Here is a 24,364-nt window from a genome sequence, read left to right as displayed (position 1 = left end):
CGGGCTCCCTGCTCGGCAGGGAGTCTGCTTCTCCCTCTGACCCTCCTCCCTCTCATGCTCTCTGTATCTCATTCTCTCTGTCTCAAATAAATAAATAAAATCTTAAAAAAAAAAAGTCTTTAACCAACTAGTAATTTAGTGATATTTATAGGTATCCATTTGGTTAATAGCTTGGGTGTTTGTGTCAGACCTGTTTGAATTCTGGCTAGCTGTGTCCTTAGTGAATTAGGCACTTCTCTTGCCTCCTTTTCTCTGTGTCTATAAGATTGGGATATGTGTGCCTAATTCATAGAGTATAGAATTAAATGATAAAGCACATGAAAAGTGCTTTGCAGAGGGCGCCTGGGTGGCTCAGTTGGTTAAGCAACTGCCTTCGGCTCAGGCCATGATCCTGGAGTCTCGGGATCGAGTCCCGTGTCAGGCTCCCTGCTCGGCAGGGAGTCTGCTTCTCCCTCTGACCCTCCTCCCTCTCATGCTCTCTGTCTCTCATTGTCTCTCTCGCAAATAAATAAAATCTTTAAAAAAAAAAAAGTGCTTTGCAGAGTGCCTGACAAATAATAAGTACAAGTAATAGCTATTGTTATTTAATTTTAGTAACACTATACATATTGCTATAATTGGGAGTAACTAAAGGCTCTCATTTCTCTATATCAAAGAGAGAACTGAATATTTATTACATATTTTGAGTAACTAGAATATATCAAACTTTGGGCCAAGAGGCTTATTTAGATTTCTCATTTAGTCCTCTTTGTGTGAAGTAGATCTTATCATCCCAGCTTTACAAATGGAACACTGATGGCAAGGGAGATTAACAGTACATCCTAATTTTATTCTAGTGAGCACTTTTATTGATAGTAGCATCCACCTTAATAATGAATCCCCACAAACCCTTGCCTTCATGATAATTTAAACAATAGAAAATGGTACTGCATCGTGTGGAGTATTTCTTATGGTTCTCTTTATGATTATTTAACCTTGGAGCCTAAGACAAAGAAAGTCCAGCAAATGTGGGAATATCTCCATGAGCAGCATTAAGGTGTATTCCCCCTTAGGAAAACAGAGGAGAAAGTGATATGGGGATGTTCAGAATTCAGAAAGAAATAGACCTGAAGGAAGTATCACTGTGTTGGCCAGAATGACTTAATCAGAGAAACAGTTTGATTTCTCGCTTTGGTCAACTTTTTTCCTAAGAAAAGTAATCCAAATGGACCAGCTGGATCTTAAGTGAGCAGAGAAACACCAGTCCCCTTGTACCCTGGCTCCATTTCTCCCCACTCTGTCTGCCTCAGAGGAGATGCATCCCAAGCAGGTGTATTTTAATTAATAGAAGCTGGGAGACTGAGTATGTGCAGGGGCAGCACTATGTGAGTCTAGAGGTGGTGGAGCAGGTACAGAGAATATTTTGCTTGGATCTAATTATGCTTTGAGGCCCTACTTGTATGCCAGGAGAGTATTCTCTGTACAAGCAAAATAAATCATTAATATGGAAGCCCAGTGGAGACTGGGTTTTGCCTAAGAGGCTCATAAACGTAATATTCATTACTATCCCATCCATCCTGAGTCAGAATATCCAGATGGTGAAATTCATTCTCCTGTGACCAGAACTGTATTTTCTGCCAATTCTTTTTATCTACAACACCTAAAATAATAAGGCTCTTTTTTTTTATTAGTGCCTGATATTAGTGTTCTTAATTTGGTTGAAACTTGATCTTTTGTAATTCTTCAGTTAATCCATATCTTAATCTGAGATCTTCTAAAAAGCATAGTGTAAAAAAAGGATTTGTGTGTCAGTGGTTATTTGGGAAGCAGAATGATAGCAGTGAGGGCGAGATCAAACAGGGAGGCCAAGGAAGCCAAGACAGAGCTAAGCTGGTGAGAAGGTCACTGCTGCAGGTCACAAGGGCTCCATCTTTTTAGGGAAGTGTAGAATACCTCAGCACTGTCTACCTGAGGGCTCACAGGATAAAGCATTTTCCCTTTGCTCTCCTACTGCACTGATTGAGGGTTATCCGGTGTTATTACTCTCCGACTACACTTGGGTGTGTGCTGAATGGAATCCTGCAGGACTCTCAGGGCACAGAATTGGAAGGCTCTGGGGCAGTTGCTTGAGGCAAGATGTTGTCAACATGAGTGAGTCAAAGCAAACCCTTAAACTGATCCCCAGAGCCAAGGCTGCAATCAGAGGTGAGGCCTGAGGAAAGTGAGAAAGGGCATCTGGATTAGGTAAATAACCTTTTTATGACAGTTCAAACTGGATTTGAATCTGGACTTCATAACTTGCTCTGTGAGTCATTTTGGACCCATTATCATTATTATGTCTCAGTTTACTTATTGTAAAATGGGAATAGTTATGTGTTTCATAGCAAGGAGCTGCTTATTAGCACCACTGTCGGAAATGTTTGATGACTATTGCCTGGAAGATTCTAAGTCATGTAGAAGAGGTGGTTTGCAATCACATCACATATCTTTAAAAAGGCTGATCAAAATTATTTCTGTTAATCCATACAGGAATCCTTGCCTTGAGTAGGGCAAGTATATTTATTTCATGAGGATTTTGAGACACAGAGAGGTTATATGATTTAACTAAAATCTCTTACCTAATAAGGGACAATGCTGGTTTTCTGCCTCTTCTTCTAAGTGTTTAGTTTTTTTTTTTTTTTAATTTAGTAAATATTAAAATTGCTAAGTTGATCTGCAATTTGCAGATTATAATTTACTTACAAATACAAGCTATGGGTCAAGGCTTAATTGCAGTGGACTAATATGTTTACTTATTGAACTTAGTGAGTAGCTCCTTCCCTGTCATTGATTTTACTGTTGAGAATTGGGTAGAGCCTTGCCAAATCATTTTCCCTGTCAGAGTTCACTATGGAAGGACCAGTGTAATTACCTCCACTGACTTCTGGCTCTTAATTGAATTAGTGATTCTTGTAGTCTGCTTAAATGAAGTTCCTAGGAAGCAGTTTAGTTGTCAAATGATTCAGACTAAGTATGCACATTTGGATGTTAATTTTATGAATACCTAAGTAACTAAAATGTATACAAAACAGGTTATAATTGAAAGAGAAACAGTTATATAAACTTCATTAATCCAAAATTCGCCATTTAACAGAAACGTTAGTGAACACATTAATTTTATGAAGATTATTCTTTCTATTCATTTCTTTAATACAAAAATGTATTGCAGTTCTATACCACAGCTTAAAAAGTAGCATCATCTTCTTTTTAAACATTATATGTTTATTATATGCCCAGCCTTGCTCTAAGACTCTTACATATACCAACCTATTTAATCTTTATAATAGCCTTATGAGAAAGGAATGATTATTTTTTATTTTTTATTTTTTTAGAGAGAGAAAGAGAAGGGGGGGGCACAGGGAGAGGGAGAGAGAGAATATCAAGCAGACTCCCCGCTGAGCATGGACCACCCCCCCCTGCTGCCCCCAACCAGGGCTTGATCTCACAACCCTGAGATCATGATCTGAGCTGAAATTGAGTCAGATGATTAACTGACTGAGCAACCCAGGTGCCCTGAGATAGGAACAATTATTATACCCATTTTATGAAAGAGGAAACTGAAGCACAAAGAGTTTAAGTGACTTGGTGAAGGTCACATAGCTTTGAAGTGGCCAAACTCTGCAGTAGGGCTTTAAAATTTATACCCTTAACCACCTTGCCTATTTCCTCAGGTGATTCTTGAAAGAGAAAAAATCAGAGTTCCTATTGAGTTTACTAAGCACAGGTGATTCTAATTAGGGATGGGGCTTTTTGTTTGTTGGATTCTCCCAAGACCCTTTTAAGTAAACAGATATAGTAAAACTTTTTATTGAAATGTTTAACAAGATACATGAGATGGACTACCACAGATAAAATATGCTGAGATGCCTGTGTTTCTTTTATTTTTGTCTATTCAGTTGTCCTGATCACAATTTTCATATTCTAGATCATCTATGTCATCTTTGGGTTGCTATGGCCAGAAGTTCCATTAACTTGGTTTAACAAGAAAGTGAAATTTATTGGCAACTTTAACTGATAATCCTAATGGTTAGTGCTTGTTTAGGACTTGATTCTATGCAGGGCATCTTTTTCTGTTTCTTTCTCCATCTTTGGGCTCTGTTCTCTATTTTTCCCTTCAGGCAGGCTTTCTTTTTCCTTTCCTTTTCTTTTTTTTTTTTAAAGATTTTATTTATTTATTTTAGAGAGAGAGAGAGAGAGAACATGAGCGGGGTAAGGGGCAGAAGGAGAAGCAGATTCCCTGCTGAGCTAGGAGCCCAATGCGGGACTCAATCCTGGGACTCCAAGATCATGACCTGAGCCGGAGGCAGATGCTTAACCAACTGAGTCACCCAGGCACCCCAGGCAGGTTTTCTACCTGTGATGTCAATGTTGACCCTGGAGATACCAGAGGTATTTAATCGGGAGGAGAGCTCCGATCGTCCAGAGTTTATATTAATTTACAGAAAAGAACTGACTGGCTCTGCTTGGGTCGAGTGTCAACTCCTGCAATAGTCATTAATTCCAGAGGCATGTGGCACTTGCTCGACCAACCTGGGTGGTTGGCATTGACACATTGTTGGAATCACATCAAATAGGGACATGCAATTCCCCAAAGAAACAGAGGATTCAGTTGCCAGAGGAGGAAAACCGTGTGTGTCGCTCCTAAGTCACAGTTGATTGAGATTCCAAAATCTTCAGGTCCTTTCCAGATATTTTGTGACAGCAGCAACTGTAATAGACATTGTTGGACACTGTTTCCTTTTTTCCCCAGAAGGCAAGAGAGTGAAGAGGAACAATAGATACTCTGCTCATTATTTATCATCTTCATTAAAAGGACAAAACAAAAACATGCTTTTTGTTATTTATGATGGGTCTAAATTTGCTTCTGGTGATCAATAAAAGTAAGCTATTTAAAGTTAAAGTAGTATAAAGCTCTCACTTTGTATATTGGCATGCGTTTATGTGCTGCTCTCTTACTGAAATGCCAGTCCTTATCTGCCAAACATACTCTTGATTCTAAGGAAATCTTCCCAGGCCACAGCCCTGACAGCCTTGCATTGACCGAACTCCTATTCTTATTCCTTCCTGGACTGTTCCAGAAATAGCTTTTTAGATGAGGGAGAATGCATGTCTCAATTAATACAGCAACCTCCCTATGAGAGAGTAGTATTGTTAACCTTAAATTACGTTTAGGAAACCAAGGCCCTGAAACATTGCCGAGTTGGTTAATGATGGAGTCAAGGTACAAATTCAGGTAGCTTAGTGTCCAAACCCATATTTTTAATCACTATATTCCCTCTCATTCAGGATGCTTATTGAGTGGATGGATTAATGGTCATTGAAAACCAGCCCTAATACTATGCCATTACTGACTAGAAAAATTAAGAATTAAAATTTTATTTATTTTTTATTTTTTTATTATTATTTTTTAAAGATTTTATTTATTTGTCAGAGAGACAGAACACAAGCAGGGGGAGAGGCAGGCAGAGGGAGAAGCAGGCTCCCCGCTGAGCAAGGAGCCCGATGTGGGACTCGATCCCAGGACCCTGGGATCATGACCTGAGCCGAAGGCAGCCTCTTAACCAACTGAGCCACCCAGGTGTCCCTAAATTTTTTTTAAAAAGGAAAAAAAAGGGGCGCCTGGGTGGCTCAGCCGGTTAAGTGGCTGCCTTTGGCTCAGGTCATGATCCCACAGGGTCCTGGGATCGAGCCCCACGTCAGGCTCCTTGCTCAGAGGAGAGCCTGCTTCTCCCTCTCCCTCTGCCTACTTGTGCTCTCTCTCTCTGTCAAATAAATAAAATCTTTAAATAAAAAAAAAGAAAAAACCCTGCTATTAGGTTCACTTAAAAAGGAAACAGAGAAGCCAATCCTCCCACATTCTGTGAATGCAATGTTGATTGATCAAATCTTTTAGAATAATGTGAGGTATTTTTATAGAGTTTCTAGGAGAAAATTTTGATCTATTAGAACCAAAGCGTTTGATTTAAAACACACATGCACACACACACGAACACACCTTTCTAGTATGATCTATAAATTTAATATATACATTTAATACATAATTTTTTCCTTGAGGCAAGAGTCAAGCTTATGGTAACGTACATATGTTTACTTTTTCTTTCACAAAATGTCACTTAATGTTTGTCCTTTGACATTTCAAGAACAAAGGCTTCTGATAGTGCTCCTGAATCAGTGACTGCTTTGGTTGGAAATTCAGCTGTGTTTAGTGAGTTGTGATACACAGCTAACTGCTGAAAACCGGCAGTGTATGGTTACTTTTGCCTGAATAGCAAAAGGCAAACACTTTGAATATACTGGAAAATAATAAGATAGGGAATGGAAGTAAAGAAGAGTTGATGGATTCATGCAAAACCAAACCAAACCTACAAAACCAAACAATTCTTAAAAGCAATCATATAGTCTCTGCAGGAGCAGAATTTCTTTCCAAAAATTAATAAGTTTTGACCACAAATAGCAGAATAGTCTCACCATATTCCATATCCAGGAGAACCTTCTTGGATACCCATTTAACAAGTATCTTTATAGAATTCCAAATTTAATCTCCTCTTTTAAAAGATCATTATTCATTCTAATTTATTGGTCTCACCCTAGATAATACTAAATGTTCCTATTTTTATCTGAACACTGCCAATTACCTGATGAATCTTTGACTGTCACTTCAATTCTATTATTCGCTACCAAGAATTTCATTGCCTTTCCTTTATTCTTTAAGTAAATCACTGTTTTTCACTTTTCATATTATATATTTGGGGATCAATTGCAAATAAGTAGTCATAGAAAAATAATTTTACTTTTTTTTAAATTAGGTACTTTTTTCACCATCTTCATAAAATACTTAACATTAGGTCTTTAGACTCATGTTTCTAAATTCTTAACATGTTAAAACTCCTAAACATTTAAGCTTTCTTCAATTTGTTCACTTTACAGAAAATACAGAGTAATGAGAAAGACCCATGGAGAACTGTCTCCCAACACTTGGGACTCTTTCCTCCAGCGAATCCCCTATTATTTTGACTAGTTCACCCCACTGAAAAAATAAACAAGTATTGGCTGTCTGCAGTATACTCACACCCATATTCCTACTTTAGTGGACTTTGCTCTCAGCTCTTTAAAACTGTCTGTCACAATTCTGCCCACCGCCTGCCTTTCCTGGCTTTTATTTACCGGACTACTCCTAAACCTTGCCTTAATCATATCATCATTCCTATCTTTATAGTGAGGGATGTAGCCCCGGTTCTGGTGATCTGCACATGCACAAGAATGCACGTAGTAGGCAATTGGCAAGGTGGGAGTAAAACTACCTTTCTTCCCTTCACAAAAGAAAAATGCCTTCCTACACATGGGTTCATGTGCAATATAGCGTATTCATCCAGCTTGAATAACTGGAACAAGAAGTACTCCGCCTATGGAATAATAATAACACCTTATGAATTCCAACTTTTTGTGTTATGTACTGCATGAGGTACTTTGCCGGTGAATTTCGAGTTGACCCTAATAATGACCATCGTTTTCATCATTTACCAAGTACCTACAGTGTGTTTGCACTGCAGTAGGTTTTAATACACTTAATTTATACCTAGGACAGAATCAGGCATTATTCTCCACATTTTACAGATAAGGAAAGAGAGGTTCACAGATGTTAAATATTTACGTTAGCAGGGCAGGAATTTTGACTGACAAGATTAATGCTGTAGCAATCTAGGACAAAGTTACAAACATAAAAAGATAAAAAAAAAAAAAAGAAATTCAATAAATAGAAGTTTCTGTTTACATTGTCTGTAGTCAAAGAGACTTATTGCCCTTTAGAATATATTAGTGAGCAACACTACCTCAAATCTGAAAGTAACAATAATGAGCCTAATTCTTTTTACATGTAACTCACTAAACTTTTAACAATGTTTCCCCACTTCCAGCTCAAAATGTTTCTCTGTTTCCCACCTTCCTTCCTTCCCTCCCTTTGTCCAAGCATGGACATGGCCTGAAATGTCAGGAGAACAGGCAGAATGTCCGAGCACCTCCTGCTCTGTGGCTCATGCCATTACTGTACATTTCCCACCCATTATTTCAGACAAATGGGTCTTTACTGGAACTCTAAGTGAGAACTGATTTCTAACAAAATTTTGCAATAGCCTGTTGAATTACTATTGAAATGCAAATAGACTGTGGCTAAATCTACTGTCCTCGAGACTGAAGAAAATGGAGTTTCCTGAAGCTCAAGGTTAATATTACTTGCAGTAAGATTTCCCCAGAGGTGCTTTTTCACTGTGGAATACCCTAGATTTATGGCATGGTTTCAGGCAAGGTTCTGGTTTCTTTCTATCAACACCCTCTTAAAATTTCATGAATCAAGGGCGCCTGGGTGGCTCAGTTGGTTAAGCAACTGCCTTCCGCTCAGGTCATGATCCTGGACTCCAGGATCCAGTCCCACATCAGGCTCCCTGCTCAGCAGGGAGTCTGCTTCTTCCTCTGACCCTCCCCCTTCTCATGCTCTCTCTCTCTCATTCTCTTTCTCTAATAAGTAAATAAAATCTTTAAAAAAATTCATGAATCAAAACAGATTCGGAAATTAATGGAAGCATGAACCTGAAGATCACAATTCCAAAAGCCAGGTTGTCTTTTATTGTCATGCAGGAAAAAAATACTCTCACTGAGAACTTAGTTTAATTAACTACACAAATATTCTAGTCTAAGGATTATTGACACTTTAAATGGATTCTTTCTGAAGTAGTTAACAAAAACTTTTGTTGGGAGATTGTTAAGACAAAGCAATAAATTAGAGCTGGTGAAATGTAAGTAAAATGTTATTCCTTATTTGAGGGAAATAAATGGCAAGGAGCTGATCCATTCCTTTTCTTGTGAGCAAAAGAGAAAAAAAAAAAAAATCTTCCAAGATCTGCAGTAACATTGATTCAGGGATTTGTATCTCCCAAAGACACTAATTGCACATTTTCTTTATTTCTGCTCTTGAGACAGTAGGACAAATGAGATTTTAGAGCGAGAACTAGAAAAGAGAAATGCTGATTGGTGTTTATGTTTTCCTTCCTGACTGCTTCTTCCTGGTGCCAGGAAGGTTTAGCAAGTAGATAAACTGTAGGATCTAAAAATTATTACCGAACGGTAACACTAGATACACAGAGAAAATGAAATCAAATGATGTAATTCTTTCACTGGTTATAAGTTTCTAGGAATTAAATATTAAATACATAGTATTAGACATTTAGAACAAGTAATCTTTGAGGTCATAAGTAATTTCCTTTATTCTCATTTAACATTTACTTTTACTTCCTTATTGTTTTTTTCTGATATGGGACTTCAAAGTAAGTTGGTGTATGTATGTTTATATTTGAATTTACAGTATGTATAAGAGGTATACAGGATAGTGCCTGAGACTGTGGATGTGAATTCTGATTGTGCTGGTTGGTAAGTCTAACTTTGGACAAGCGATATTACATCTCTTTGTCCAAATATTCTCCTGTATAAATGGGTCAATAGTAGCTACTTCATCGTGTTGTTCTAAGAATAAAATGAGTTAATATGGTGGCCTAAACCTGGTACATGAACACTTTAAAGGGTAGGGACAGTTTTAAGGGAATCCCTTTCTAGATCCTGAAATCCACATGCATTCTCCCTGAGAACTGGGGAAGGGATCAGTTCAGAGAGGTCATGCCTATTTTCCCCTCTCTTTTCACCACTCTTCTTTCCCACACTTTAAAATAAGGTGCACCTCTTACCCATCCAGAATCTTACTCTGCTGCTTTCGATTAATGTAGAAAGTCTTTAGTGCCAAATAAAGGGACTGTCTGAAATAGGGTTGTCAGTGTTGAGATGGTGAGTGACACTAATGAGTTGAATTATGTTTTTCTGCAAGTCTGGTGATTTCTAATTCTTTACTTTCAACAAAATTGAAGGAGAACTTAACTGAGTTTTCAGCTGATAGATCATTAGAAATAATTAAGGATGATAAGAGAGAGGATTCTTCCATTACTATCTACCTCTGTATGTGAACAAGTTTTTTTTTTTTTTAGCTTATGTGTCCCTGGTCACAATTTAAAAATTATTCTATATATACATATATATATATCATATCATATATCTATCATATATATGTATATTTATTGTTTGATTATGATATCTTATATTTCTGTAAAGGTTGTTATTAACTTGTAGAAGCTGATGCACATAATTATTTTCTGATAGCAGTACAAATGAATTTTGTTCAAGAGATGAAATGATTTCTGTCCCATGAAAAGAAATGAACCACAGAGATTGGAGTTTTAGTGCCCTGCAGAATATTAACAAGTTATATATATATATTTTTTAAAAAAGATTTTTATTTATTTGACAGAGAGAGAGAACACAATCAGGCAGAGCAGCAGGCAGAGAAAGAGGGAGAAGCAGGCTCCCCACTGAGCAGGGAGCCCGATGCGGAGCTCGATCCCAGGACCCTGGGATCATGACCTGAGCCGAAGGCAGACGCCTAACTGACTGAGCCACCCAGGTGCCCCAGCAAGTTTTATATTTTAATTAGTATTCTTATTCTACTATCCTTTCTTTAAGCCACTATAAATACTTTGATTTTTGCACCATCTTGCTAGTTTCCCTCATTACTGAGATAAATATTTGATGCTGCTAACTTTGTTTGGGTGAGTGATATTTTCATCTTGTTGAAAATCATATTTTGACATTAGAGATTTGTGGAATGTACTAATGTTTCCTCAGAAACAGCCCAGGAATTCTTGGAGGGAGAGAACCTCCAAGTAAAAAGTAAAGTCTGGGTTTCCTACATCCTCTCTCTGCCAGAGCTGGGGAGACAATGAACATGAGATAATAAATAGGAGATTAGGTGTTCCTAGAATTAGGAAGTGTTCCTGTTTCTCCTTCATCCTCAGTGCCAGTGCCCCCCAGGACTTCATATTTCTCCCCACCTGCAAGTCCCCCCTCCTAGAGGATTCTATCAGTGATGCTATGGTGGGGTCTGGGGTGGGGCACGTTCTTCTGAGCACTCAAACCAAGGCAAGTCAAAACTTTCTCCTATCATTATGGACCTCTTCTTCTTTTTTTTTTTTTCCAAAGATTTTATTTATTTATTTGAGAGAGAGAATGAGAGAGAGAGAGCAGGAGAGGGGGGAGGGTCAGAGGGAGAAGCAGACTCCCCGCCGAGCAGGGAGTCCGACGTGGGACTCGATCCCGGGACTCCAGGATCATGACCTGAGCCGAAGGCAGTTGCTCAACCAACTGAGCCACCCAGGCGCCCCATTATGGACCTCTTCTTAAAGCTTAATTATACCACATAACATAATGATCCTAAAAGAATCTGTGTTGCTTTCCTCAGTCTTGCCAAAGATCCTTTCCTAGGAAGGTGTTGGAGATGGAATCAGAATCAGAATAAAATTATATGTACACATATAAGCATGTGTGTGTTGTGTATATTGTCAGGGTCCTAAGAGGAAAACAGAAACCAGAGACCACTTTACATGTTTTTAAAAATGAAGTTAATACCAGGAATTGGTTAAATAGATAATAGAAAGACTGAAAAACCAAGTAGGGGACAGGGAGGCATTCCAGAATTAGCAAGAGCAGGAAACTGCTCCACCCCTCCTGCTGGATGGCAGAGAAAAAGAAGGCAGTGTTCCTGAAACTGACTGGCTGTGGTGTTGAATGGCAGGAACTGGATCCATAGGGAAGATGGAGCTGTTGGTAGAGAAACTGCCATGGCAGAGAAAGGGGACAGAAGTACCCTGGTTTCTTCCTTCTTTCCACCTTCCCACTGGCCAGGCTAACAGGGAGGGGTTGATCACAAAGCCTGAGAACTGCAGCCTACAGGGCCAGCCCCTTTGCTAGGAGAAATGAAGAGCAGAAGGGGGAAGAAGAATAAAAGGTGTGCCCAGCATACATGCATTATTTAGTGGGACACATAGTAGATCAATAAATCTTAAATTCCCATTTCTTCCAGTTTCCAATTTCATTGGCCATTTAGATTCTTTATCTGATTACTAGGGATGTAAAGAAATCTTTTTTTTCCCCCCAAAACTTATTTATTTGAGAGAGTGCGTGTTTGCCTGCCTGCGAGATTGCAGGATTGCATGCCAGCTAGCACGCGCCCATGTGTGGGGAGGGGCAGAGGGAGAGAATCTCTAGCAAAACGCCCGCTGAGCTGGGATCAACCGGGGCTTGATCTCACAACCCCTGAGATCATGACCTGAGCTGAAACCAAGGGCAGGAGGCTTAACCAACTGAGCCACCCAGCACCCTCAAAAGTGCTTTTATATTATGCTGCAGGACCTTGAATTAGGTCGAAACTTTCTGTGGAGACGAAGGGCTGTCCTGCTTTGAATTTCTTGAAACTACCCCGCTTTGAAGATTATCAACTTGGTCAAGCTCAATAAGCAGTCACTCTCTCAAATCCTGTACTTACTTCAATACTTTTTCAGTATCTCTCTTTTGCCTGGCCTCCCTAAGACCTTCCCTCCCTGTTTATGATGCATCCCTAAATCCCACAAAAAACCCCCAGATCTTTCACTGTTTATTTTACTTCTAATTCAATTGCTGTCCTGCTTCACACATACACATACAAAATACTGGAGTTCGTGGTGGTACTAATTATAGCCCCTTTTCGCTTTGCGTTCTGAAAACATTTAAAAAGTAGCCACAGAAGCGAGGTAAAGAGTAAAACACCAGCGGTACTGCTGGAAAAGCTGGATCAAAGAGCTTAGCTGGCACTTTGAAGGTGAAATATACATTTCCTCCCACTGAATCAAATTCGCCACTTTGTCAGAGAGAAAGAGAACAGATAACTTGCAGGTCCGGGTCCTGCATGCTCAATCATGACCCACTTTCGCCAATTTGATAAATCAATCCTTCTTCCTGGGGTCTATTCAAATAATGAGGTAGACGGGATGACCAGAAATAATCCCCATTGTTCCTTTCTGGGTAATATAGGAGAAGGCCTTTTTCCTTGCAGAAATGAGAGAAGTAGATGTCTCCCTCAGGCAAACTACTACATATGTAAAATGTCAATCTGCTAAAACCTAACTATGGGCCAGTTTAACCCCTTTGATTACCAATTTGTGTGTAGTCAATCCTGGCCTCAAAAATTCACAAATCAGGCATTCCTGATTCCTAATTAAGAAAATTTTTAAATCTGATTAAAAGTTTAAAATTTTAAAACTTCTGTGTTGAAACTTGTTTTATAAATATATTATGCGCTGTTTTAAAAGTTAGCACAGCATAAACAATTATACACTATTGCACACCGAATATAGTCAGTAACTCCAACTCTCACAGAGTACTGGAAGCCTAAATAATTCTGTATTTGATAATAACTGAAAATATTTTCCTGGAAGAAAATGTAACAAATGTAACAGCATATGAACTCTATTTTAAAATGTCTAAGTCCATTTCTTTTAGATTTAATATAAAAATGAAAGTATATGCCCACTAGATGGCGGCAAATTAAATCTTATAAAACTATCTCTGATGAAGCAGGGCCTGGTCATTAAGTTGGAAGACAGGAACTAGGAATTTAGACAAAAACCATGACTTGCCAAATACACTGGCAAATCGTAAAAGCTATCAACCAAATTGTGATTACAGACTATCTACATTGGCTTCCTAATGTCAAACTCTTTCAACACCAATTCCATTGGACCCGTATGTTCTAAGATCACACCACAGATAAACTGATTCAACATTAACTCCTCACAGTCTAATGAGTTCTGAAAATACCATCATTGACTGTGACAGAGACTGACCTAATTTACAAATTCTGACCAGTCTTTGCCAAGACCACCCTGTGACTAAGTCTCGCACCAAACCCTTTCAGTACCCTTCCTTCCCTGACTTCCTCCTATGGTATTCATTCTGTCTTGCTGGAGGTGTTAGACTCATAAAGGTATTGGACTTGTAGAGGTGTTCCTAGTTGTGTTGATTGTGGGCTTTAATACACCAATGAAACATTCTGTTTTCAAACTTATTAAGGGATTATCTTCAAAATTCCCTATAATATTAAAATAGATTTATTTTAGGGGCACCTGGGTGGGTCTGTCAGTTAAGTGTCCAACTCTTGATCTCAGCTCAGGTCTTGATCTCAGGGTTGTGAGTTCAAGCCCTATGCTGGGCTCCACACCTAGCATGGATCCTACTTCAAAAGAAAAAAAAAATAGAATAGATTTATTTTAGGTAGTGTAAGTCAAGTGTTATCAACAGTACAGAAGCAAAGCATCAAATATCCTGACAAAGACTTTCTTCTTGATCAAACTTTAGACAGACCCCCTTGAGCCCTCTTTTCAGCTAGTCTAAACCAGTCTTAGCAAAGAATCCAGCTAAGACATCATCCCCTTACCCTTGATACCGGGTCACCCTTAGTATCTGATCAAGTTCCTCATCCCCACCTTCTATCTCTAAGTCTTTGGCTTGATTTTAGCAAAAGTCCTGTTAGCAAGGATCCCCTCATGTTTGATGTCTCCTCTTAGTACTTTTCTATCTACTGACCCTCTCAGTCTGCTCTTTAACTATAAATCCCCACTTGCTTTGCTGTATTTGGAGTTGAGCACAATTTCTCACCCTTATTGCAGTCTTTTTTTTTTAATTTTAAAGATTTACTTACTTATTTGAGAGATACAGAGAAGATGAGTGGGAGGGGCAGAAGGAGAGGGAGAGAGAATCCCAAGCAGATTCTGTGCCAAGCATGGAGCCCATTACAGGACTCATTATCATAACCTGAGCCAAAACCAAGAGTTAGTTGCCCAACAAACTGTGCCATCCAGGCATCCCACAAAGTCTTGAATAAAGTCTTCCTTTTTAAAAATAATTTCTGTTTATCTTTTTAATGTTTTACTTGTTTTTAAAACATTATCATGTAATCCAGCAATCATTCTGAATGGTTTTAAATTTGGAGTTATTTATTAAAGTGCATTATCTCTAACAGGAATTCATTGCTAAAGGTCTTCTTCACCATCTTCTTATTCAGCTGCTTATTACTTCATTGATTGACCTAAATAATCTACTGTCTCCAACTCCAATACACTCAACCATTTTGCACACCGAATTCCTAGGCTTCCCTAGCTAATGAGTAAAAATTACTTTATGTTTATTTCAACATCATACATTCTTTTTATTTTAAGTTAGTGGGGTTAGGGTCTATTCTTATTGTTTGCTTCCTCTTCTTTTTAAAATATTTTATTTATTTATTTGTCAGAGAGAGAGAAAGAGAGTGCACAAGAAGGGGCATAGGGAGAGGGAGAAGCAGGCTCCTTGCTCAACAGGGAGCCCAGTGCAGGACTAGATCCCAGGACCTTGGGATCATGACCTGAGCTGAAGGCAGACGCCCAGCTACTGAGCCACCCAGGTGCCCCGATGGAGGGTCTAACATAAAGAGGGCTATGCATAGTAGGTACTTTTTCATATATAGGTTTTTGATTGTAATAATTTGATAAATAATTATCTTTGTTTAAGTATCTACTATATACCAGGAACTGTGCTAGACACTTTTAGCATATTACTTCTAACCCTCACAATAATCTTTCAAATGAGTTACCATTATTTTCATTTTACAAATGAAGAACCAAGGGTGAGAATGTTTAAAAGAATTCTCCAAAATCACATAATAACTAAGCAGAAGAGCTGGATCCAAAGTCTAGGATTGGATCCAAAAGTCTAGGATTCAAAGTCTAGGATCTAGAGCCAAAGTCTAGGTTGAAGCCATCCATGTGTTAAACTACATTACAGTAATTTGTACTATCATGTTGTTTTTCTGCTTTATTGATGAATTTGCCAAAAAGAGTTACATGAAATACACTCAGTAGGTTAACTTTAGTGAGCTGTTCTTCCTACATACATGTTTAGAGGTTTTAGCTGAAATGGATATCATATGGAGGATATTTAACAGCACCTCATAAACCTTAATTGTTTAATTCAAGCTCGTCTCTTGAAATGTCTTAAGCTCTTGAATTGCCTAATTTCTCAGGGACTGCTTTAATTGATAGCTATATTCACTGCCCACATTGAAATTTTATGTGGCAGTCACTTGTTAACTGCTGGAAAACATGAAAAATTATTTTAATATCCATGTTTACAGATACAAAGACAGTTTTTTCTACATTTAGTATTTCCAAAATTGAGATGTGTTTTATAACTTTGTTTGCATTTTCTATGAAAAGTTGTTTTTTTTTTTTTTTAAGATTTTACTTATTTATTTGACAGAGACACAGTGAGAGATGGAACATAAGCAGGGGGTAGTGGGAGAGGGGGAAGCAGGCTTCCCGCCGAGCAGGGAGCCTGATGCGGGGCTCAATCCCAGGACCCTGGGATCATGACCTGAGCCGAAGGCAGATGCTTAATGACTGAGCCACCCAGGTGCCACTCTATGAAAAGCTGTTTTAACATCAAGGATGCCCACTCTCACCACTATTGTTCAACATAGTACTAGAAGTCCTAGCAACAGCAATCAGACAACGAAAAGAAAAAAAAGGTATTCAAATTGGCAAAGAAGAGGTCAAACTCTCTCTTTTCACAGACGACATGATACTTTATGTGGAAAACCCAAAAGACTCCATCCCCAAATTACTAGAACTCATACAGCAATTCAGTAATGTGGCAGGATACAAAATCAATGCACAGAAATCAGTTGCTTTCTTATACACTAACAACGCAACTGTAGAAAGAGAAATTAGAGAAATGATTCCACTTACAATAGCACCAAAAACCATAAGATACCTCGGAATAAACCTAACCAAAGAGGTAAAGGATCTATACTCTAGGAACTGCAGAACACTCATGAAAGAAATTGAAGAAGACACAAAAAGATGGAAAAATATTCCATGCTCATGGATTGGAAGAATAAACATTGTTAAAATGTCTATGCTACCCAGAGCAATCTATACCTTCAATGCCATCCTGATCAAAATTCCAATGACATTTTTCAAAGTGCTGGAACAAACAATCCTAAAATTTGTATGGAATCAGAAAAGACCCCGAATCGCCAAGGAGATGTTGAAAAAGAAAAACAAAGCTGGGGGTATCACGTTGCCTGATTTCAAGCTATATTACAAAGCAGTGATCACCAAGACAGCATGGTACTGGCACAAAAACAGACATATAGACCAGTGGAACAGAATAGAGAGCCCAGATATGGACCCTCAACTCTATGGTCAAATAATCTTTGACAAAGCAGGAAAAAACATGCAATGGAAAAAAGACAGTCTCTTCAATAAATGGTGCTGGGAAAATTGGACAGCCACATGCAGAAGAATGAAACTCGACCATTCTCTAACACCATTCACAAAGATAAACTCAAAGTGGATGAAAGACCTCAATGTGAGACAGGAATCCATCAAAATCCTAGAGGAGAACATAGCAGTAACCTCTTTGACATCGGCCATAGCAACTTCTTTCAAGATACATCTCCAAAAGCTAGTGAAACAAAAGCAAAAATGAACTTTTGGGACTTCATCAAGATAAAAAGCTTCTGCACAGCAAAGGAAACAGTCAACAAAACAAAGAGGCAACCCACAGAATGCAAGAAGATATTTGCAAATGACACTACAGACAAAGGGCTGGTATCCAAGATCTATAAAGAACTTCTCAAACTCAACACCCAAAAAACAAATAATCAAGTCAAAAAGTGGGCAGACGATATGAAAAGACACTTCTCTGAAGAAGACATACAAATGGCTAACAGACACATGAAAAAATGTTCATCATCATTAGCCATCAGGGAAATTCAAATCAAAACCACATTGAGATACCACCTTACACCAATTAGAATGGCAAAAATGGACAGGGAAAGAAACAACAAATGTTGGAGAGGTTGTGGAGAAAAAGGAACCCTCTTACACTGTTGGTGGGAATGCAAGTTGGTGCAGCCACTTTGGAAAACAGTGTGGAGGTTCCTCAAAAATTTAAAAATAGAGCTACCCTATGACCCAGCAATTGCACTCCTGGGAATTTACCCCAAAGACACAGATGTAGTGAAAAGAAGGGCCATATGCACCCCAATGTTCATAGCAGCAATGTCCGCAATAGCCAAACTGTGGAAAGAGCCGAGATGCCCTTCAACAGATGAATGGATAAAGAAGATATGGTCCATATATACAATGGAATACTACTCAGCCACCAGAAAGGATGAATCCCCAACTTTTACATCCACATGGATGGGACTGGAGGAGATTATGCTAAGTGAAATAAGTCAAGCAGAGAAAGTCAATTTTCATATGGTTTCACTTATTTGTGGAAAATAAGGAATAATGTGGAGGACATTAGGAGAAGGAAGGGAAAAATGACGGGGGGCGGGGAATTGGAGGGAGAGATGAACCATGAGAGACTATGGACTCTGAGAGACAAACAGCGTTTTAGAGGGAAGGGGGGAGGGGGGATTGGTTAGCCCGGTGATGGGTATTAAGAAGGGCACGTACTGCATGGAGCACTGGGTGTTATACGAAAACAGTGGATCGTGGATCACACATCAAAAGCTAATGATGTATTGTATGGTGACTAACATAACATAATAGAATTTAAAGAAAAAAGTTGTTTTAAATGAGTGACCCATCTTTCAGAAAAATACTCTACCTATGAAGATGTCCATTTCAGTATTGTCAAAGCCAAAATTGGAAACACCAATATAGGAGTGGCTAAATTATAGCAAATCCATACATTGGGATTTTATGCAAACCTTGTACCATCAAATAAAGATAGCCAACTTGGATTGTTCAGTGTGATGTTTACTAAGGTTAAACGTGCAAGGCAAACAAAGGTCTGTTATTTCTTCTTAAATACTTAGCCTACAATCCTTGGGGTTGGATGGCAGTACCGTCTATTATATCATAAAAACCTATAGTTAGACATTTCTCCACTCAAATAAATGCTATTATTAAAAAGAAAAAGACACAATGAAATCATTTAGCTGGCTTTAAAAAATTATTATAAAAATGGGAAAACATCGTTATAAAATATAGTAAAAGAATTGCTATTAATTCTGTGATTTAAACACATTTTAGCCCCCAAATAACTTATAAACTTCTTCAAACTGAAAAGGAGCCTCTATAATCACATTCTTCATTATAGTAGCCGCTGGCCCCATATGGCTATCAAGTATTTGAAATGTGGCCAGTCTGAACTGAGATGTCCTGTAAGTATAAAATACAAACTAATTCTAAAGACTTACTGGAAATAAAAGAATATAAAATAGTCCATTAGTAATTAATGATTTCAAAAATATTAATTATATGTTGAAATGCTAATATTTAAGATATATTAGGTTAAATAAAATATATTACTCAAATTAATTTTGCCTGTTTTTCATTTTTTTTGTGGTGGGGACTAGAAAAATTTAAATTACGTATGTGCTGGCATTTTATTTCTATCGTACAGTACTCCTCTATAACTTTGGTTTCTTACAGACTCAAAAACTTCAAAGGTCTCATTTCTGGCTAAAACTGGAAAGAAATTAGTGAGGCACCACTTATTATTTCATTTTCACACTCCTTTGGGCTTTAAAAATTTTTTTTGTGATCAAAACAACAACCATTAAAAAAATGCGAAATTTTTACATGGGCAGAACTTCCTTTAGGACCTCATCTTTCTATCAGCAGGGAATTATGTTAGTAAACAACACTACAGGTGTGGTTGCCCTCACCTTTTAGCTCATACTCTTTGTTACAGTGAAAAGAACATATCTTTTTATGACTGTCACTTGCTGCTTCCAGTGGTGATTTCCAGACTTACTTTCTTAAAGGGCTAAATCATCTTTTTCTCCATGGGTATTTTAAATATTGACTACTGGCTATTGAAAATATGACTATACTTTCACACAGTTGTTTCTTGTATAAAGGATTACTCAAATAAACCTGGAAGCAAGTCAAAGGTCAATAGGTATGATAGTATTTATCAGTTTGGGGTGGTTCCCTTGTATTCCTAATTGCTTGTGTGTTTTTACCATGAAAAGGTGATGAATATTTTCAAATGCGTTTTCTGCATCTCTTAAAATGATCAGGTAAATTTTGCCTTTTGTTAATCTCGTGTATTAAATTAAATGATCTTCAAATGTTAAACCAACTTTGTATTCCTGGAATAAATTCCACTTGATCATGGAATATAGTTCTTTTCATATGTTGTTGGGTGTGACTTGCTAATATTTTGAGTTGTTTTTTTTTTTACAGTTCCTGACATCTTTTTGAAAGATATTTTGATGGATAAAGAATTGGTAAAGGTAAAGGATCGTAAAGGTAAAAGGTAAAGGATAGAGTTTCATTATATCCTGGACTGCATAGTTTCTGATAGTATAATTCACTATTACTTATTTAATTTTTAAAGTTTTTATTTACTTATTTTTAGCATAATTTACTTTTAAAATTTGTTTCTCAAAAATTATATTTCTCTTTTCTCTGACTTCCTTCAAACTTCTCTAATTAGGCTTGATTTTTAGCAACTTGACTGTGATATGTTTAATGTGATATGTTTTTCTTTGTATTTATCTTGCTTGGGATTTTCTGAGATTATTGCTTATGTGGTTCTACATCTTTCATTAGTGTTGTAAAATTTGTGACCATTGAATCTTCAATTATTTCTTCTACCTCATTACCTCTCTCTGGTACCTCAATTATACATGTGTTAGACCACTTACTACTAGTTTTCAGACATTGTATATGAATGTGTATTGCAGACCAGTGTATTTACACCTGGAAGTGATGATTCTTCTATCTATTATTGTAGAGGCAGAACTGCTTTGGCTTTGCTTGTTAAAAGGCTCGGGAACATAACACTTTAGAGTGGGAAGGTAAGCAAGAGTCCCTGCTTCTCCCTCAGTATCAGCCTACCACCGCCAAATGCATTCCTCATTAAGGAGGGCTCTCTTGCTCTGTCAAATGGCAGAGATCTGATATGTGGGTGTGGATTCCCCTTGTTTCTGAGGTTCCCAGGGTTTCTAAACTATTATGCTACCCCTCACTTGTCCTTTAAGAATTAATTAAGATTTCAAATGTTTTCTTTTTATCTTCTTTTATGGTTGCTACCTCCTCCTTCTGAGACAAGTGAACGAGTTTGTGTGTCTCATCCTTCTTCTCAGGGCTTTGCTTTCCTCTGGAAGCAATTCCCCTGGTTGCTTTGCAAATGTCGCTCTCCAATGGGCTTAAAAAGTGATAATTTTTTATGATATCCAGGTTTTTTTTTTTTCTTTTGGTTATTGTTGTTAGAGCCAGGTAACATTCTGTTTGGCTCTCTATATTCTGAGTAGAAGCAAAAATCTTAGAATAATTTCTCTTGAACAGAACCATCTTTTTCCCTCTGCTCTCATGCACTGCCCAGTTGGGTACCAAAGCACAAGAATGAGTAGCCCCACTTTCCTCCCTCCTATGCATCCTGTTTCCTTTATACTTATTAATGTCATGAAGCAATGTGAGGGGATACCCTAGTTGAGTATGATGAATATGGAAAAACTAGGGCATTTTTTCTACTTATGTAGTGAGCATATATTTGACAAACTGGGTCTCTCAAAAAAGGCAAAATAACATTTCCACCTACTGATTTGTATATAGTAAGGCAAGCTGAGGGTTCAGGTTGGAGGTATGTGGTACCCTCCTCCACAGCTCTTCTCGGTGGTTTTTCTCCTGGTCTACCAGCCCTAGCACTTGCTGGCTGCACAAAATTTTGTTGAAGACCTGGGTTGTTTTTAGTAACATACCTCCCTTCTATTGGAAGGAAGATTGTTTCATTTCTCCTGTAAAGTCATCCAGCCTATTTATATGGCCTGAATAACTTATATTTCTGCCTGAGAAAAGAAAGCCAATAAGAAGGTGAATTTTTACCATAAAAATATTCAAGTTTCATATTCTACTACTGTCTCCTATATTCTTTCTTTTCAGTAAACTTTTTATACCTGAGAAAGTAAAACACACCCTGGGTCCCATCCCCCTCCTTAGGGAGGAAAATAGTAATCCTTTCTATTCTTGGTTAAGGATAGTTTCTAGGACAATAATTCCTATGTGTAAAACACTTAAGAACATTCATTGGGGTATTGTTTTGTGATCTTTGCTGGTTTCTCTAAATATGGTAGAAGTGTCGTTTTCACGTGTCTGATTTCTCGTGGTCCTTCAACAATTTTCAGGTTGTTTATAGTGAGATCATCCAGTTCAAAAAACATTACAATAAGATGAGTTTGGGGAAACTGGGGGACAGTTCCACCACCGCCTCACTGCACATTTCTTCCTTGCTTCCTAAGAAAAAGTGTTCAATCTAGCACCTTCTGACTTCCATTAGAGTTACTGTGGTGCCCCCTGCTTGTGTTGGCAACGTCAGAATCTAGTGGTACTAGCTCCCTTCCCTCCCCACCCCCCACTCCTCTTCCCCACGTGGAAGCAGAGAAGGAAACAGCCTTGGAACTTCTCCCCGGGCAACTGTCAACCTTCCGGGGACGTTTGCTTCCCGCTCAAGCAGAAACGTTCGCTCTGGAGGCTTGGGCTGCAGCGCCGCTGGTGGCCGCCAGTCCGCACACGTCCAGGCCTGCTGGCCTTTCAGTGGAGCTGCTAGAGGACGAAGCCCCTGGAGACAACAGGGCACACCTCCGCTGGCCCAGTGCCGCGCACCGTCGGTGACCCGAGACCCCCGCCTCCGCAGGCCATCAACCGGCCATGCCGGACGCCCTCGCGGAAGTGGAGCCGAAGGTCGCCTGCACCCAGGCTGCTGAAACTACCTTGACGCCCGAGGCGGAGAAGGGCAAGAAGAAAACCCGGCTTCTGAAGACAGTTCCCTTGAGCCTGATCAAGTTCCATGCTTTTCAAAGAACCGAAAAGGGCCAGGCTGGGGCCACGCCCGCCGTCGTGAAGAAGACAAAAGAAAACTTGGAGGCGCCCTGCGGCTTGGGCTGTATAGTTTTCCCCAGGTGTCAGCGCCTCAACAACATCCATTGCTTCCTGGTTTTCTACTGCCTCCTGATCACCTCTCAAGGTGAGCCTGCGTGGGGGCGGCGGTCATTCTGGGGAGGGCAGCCCCAGGGCGCAGTGGGCTTGCGGCCGTGGCGGAGGCGGGAGAGGGGCAGGCGTGAGTGGGGGACGCCCTGGGGTGACCCAGCTAGAAGCAGCTCGAGTCTCTCACGATCTCGAGATCTGTCTGGAATCGAAACAGGTTAAACGGGCCATTACCTTGGGTGTGGGCCCCTGTCATTGCTTCACCTCGGCGGGCCCAGGGGTGACACAGCCCCCCTTACACGGTGTCGGCGATAGGGGCCTGACCTCCAGATAGGAAGGTGCTGCAGAGTCACTTAACGTTGTTTGGTCACGGATCCTGCCTGGGAAGTTCAGGGTTGAATTATTTGGGGGGATTAAAATAAAATGGAATCCGGTGTCTGTGATCACAAGTTTGTTTCTGCTTCTGCTGACAATTTTGAGACTGGCTGGCCAAGCTGCTCCCTGCCTGCATTTGGTATCCTCACCTGTGAATTGAGGAGGTGAAGTGGGACCTCAAACAACCTACATCGGAGAACCCAAACTGTTTATCTTTGCCCACACAGTTAAAGAATGTGAATTTGAATGCTTGTAGAGGGGGTATGCATTCTTTACTTGGCCATGGCACTCACCACTCCCTTTATGCTTCAGATTCTTTACTATCCTGTTTATACTGATGGCATTGAAGTTTGCCAGGCATGATCTCTGTTTTTGCTCTAAAATGTTATTTCTAAGTAAGTACAATAAAAAAGCTGTATGTGATAAGGATCACATGAGAAGAACACATAAATAATGATCATTTTATCTTGATTTTATTAAAGAAGTTTCTTGGGGAAGAGGCATTTGAATTATGCCCTGATAAATAGGGTACAGTTGTCATAGCTGGAATGCAGTTAAGGAGTATTTATTGTATAAGGAAATAAATGAATGAATGAATGAATGCATGAATGTTTGGATAAATAAACACTCAGAAACAGGAAAGCCTTGTTCCAGAATGGTGAGTGATGAGTTTGGCTTGGATGATGGTTTCACCTAAGCACCAAGAGGAGTCATTATATTTGTTTTATTCATTAATTATAGTGACTAAGACAGAACAGACAGTTGTTAGGACAGAATGGTGACTTCCAAGCTCCTTACGTGTAGAACTGGAATGGTATATAAGTTTTTGTACGGACACAAATTTTCATTTCTCTGGTTTTATACCCAGAAGTGGAATTCCTGGGTCCTATAGTAGCTTTATGATTCACTTTTTAAGTATTGCTGTAGGTTTTTCATACATGTTTTATCAGTTTGAGGAAGTTGCCTTCTATTCCTAGTTCATTGAGTATTTTTACTAAGAAAGTGTGTTGGGTTTTGTTAAATGCTTTTTCTGGGGGTGCCTGGATGGCTCAGTTGATTAAGCGTCTGCCTTCGGC

The 24,364-nt window shown here is 39.0% G+C and overlaps 1 protein-coding gene across 1 annotated transcript in view; it reads left to right on the top strand.

Moving 5' to 3' along the window:
* Positions 1-22,637: 22,637 nt before the first annotated feature.
* SLCO6A1 (solute carrier organic anion transporter family member 6A1) overlaps positions 22,638-24,364 on the top strand; it is a 92,422-nt gene continuing 90,695 nt past the window's right edge. Inside the window, exon 1 of the mRNA XM_045864340.1 lies at positions 22,638-22,953. Within this exon, the coding sequence (XP_045720296.1) occupies positions 22,638-22,953 (316 nt within the window). The remainder of the gene's footprint in view (positions 22,954-24,364) is intronic.

The sequence above is a fragment of the Mirounga angustirostris genome, unplaced genomic scaffold (assembly GCF_029215605.1).
Source record: "Mirounga angustirostris isolate CCGP_5_RB_7025 unplaced genomic scaffold, mMirAng1.0.hap1 SCAF_7, whole genome shotgun sequence".
NCBI classification, from domain to species: domain Eukaryota; kingdom Metazoa; phylum Chordata; class Mammalia; order Carnivora; family Phocidae; genus Mirounga; species Mirounga angustirostris.
The sequence above is the reverse complement of the archived record's forward strand: the minus strand, read 5'-3'. Positions and strand labels throughout refer to the sequence as shown.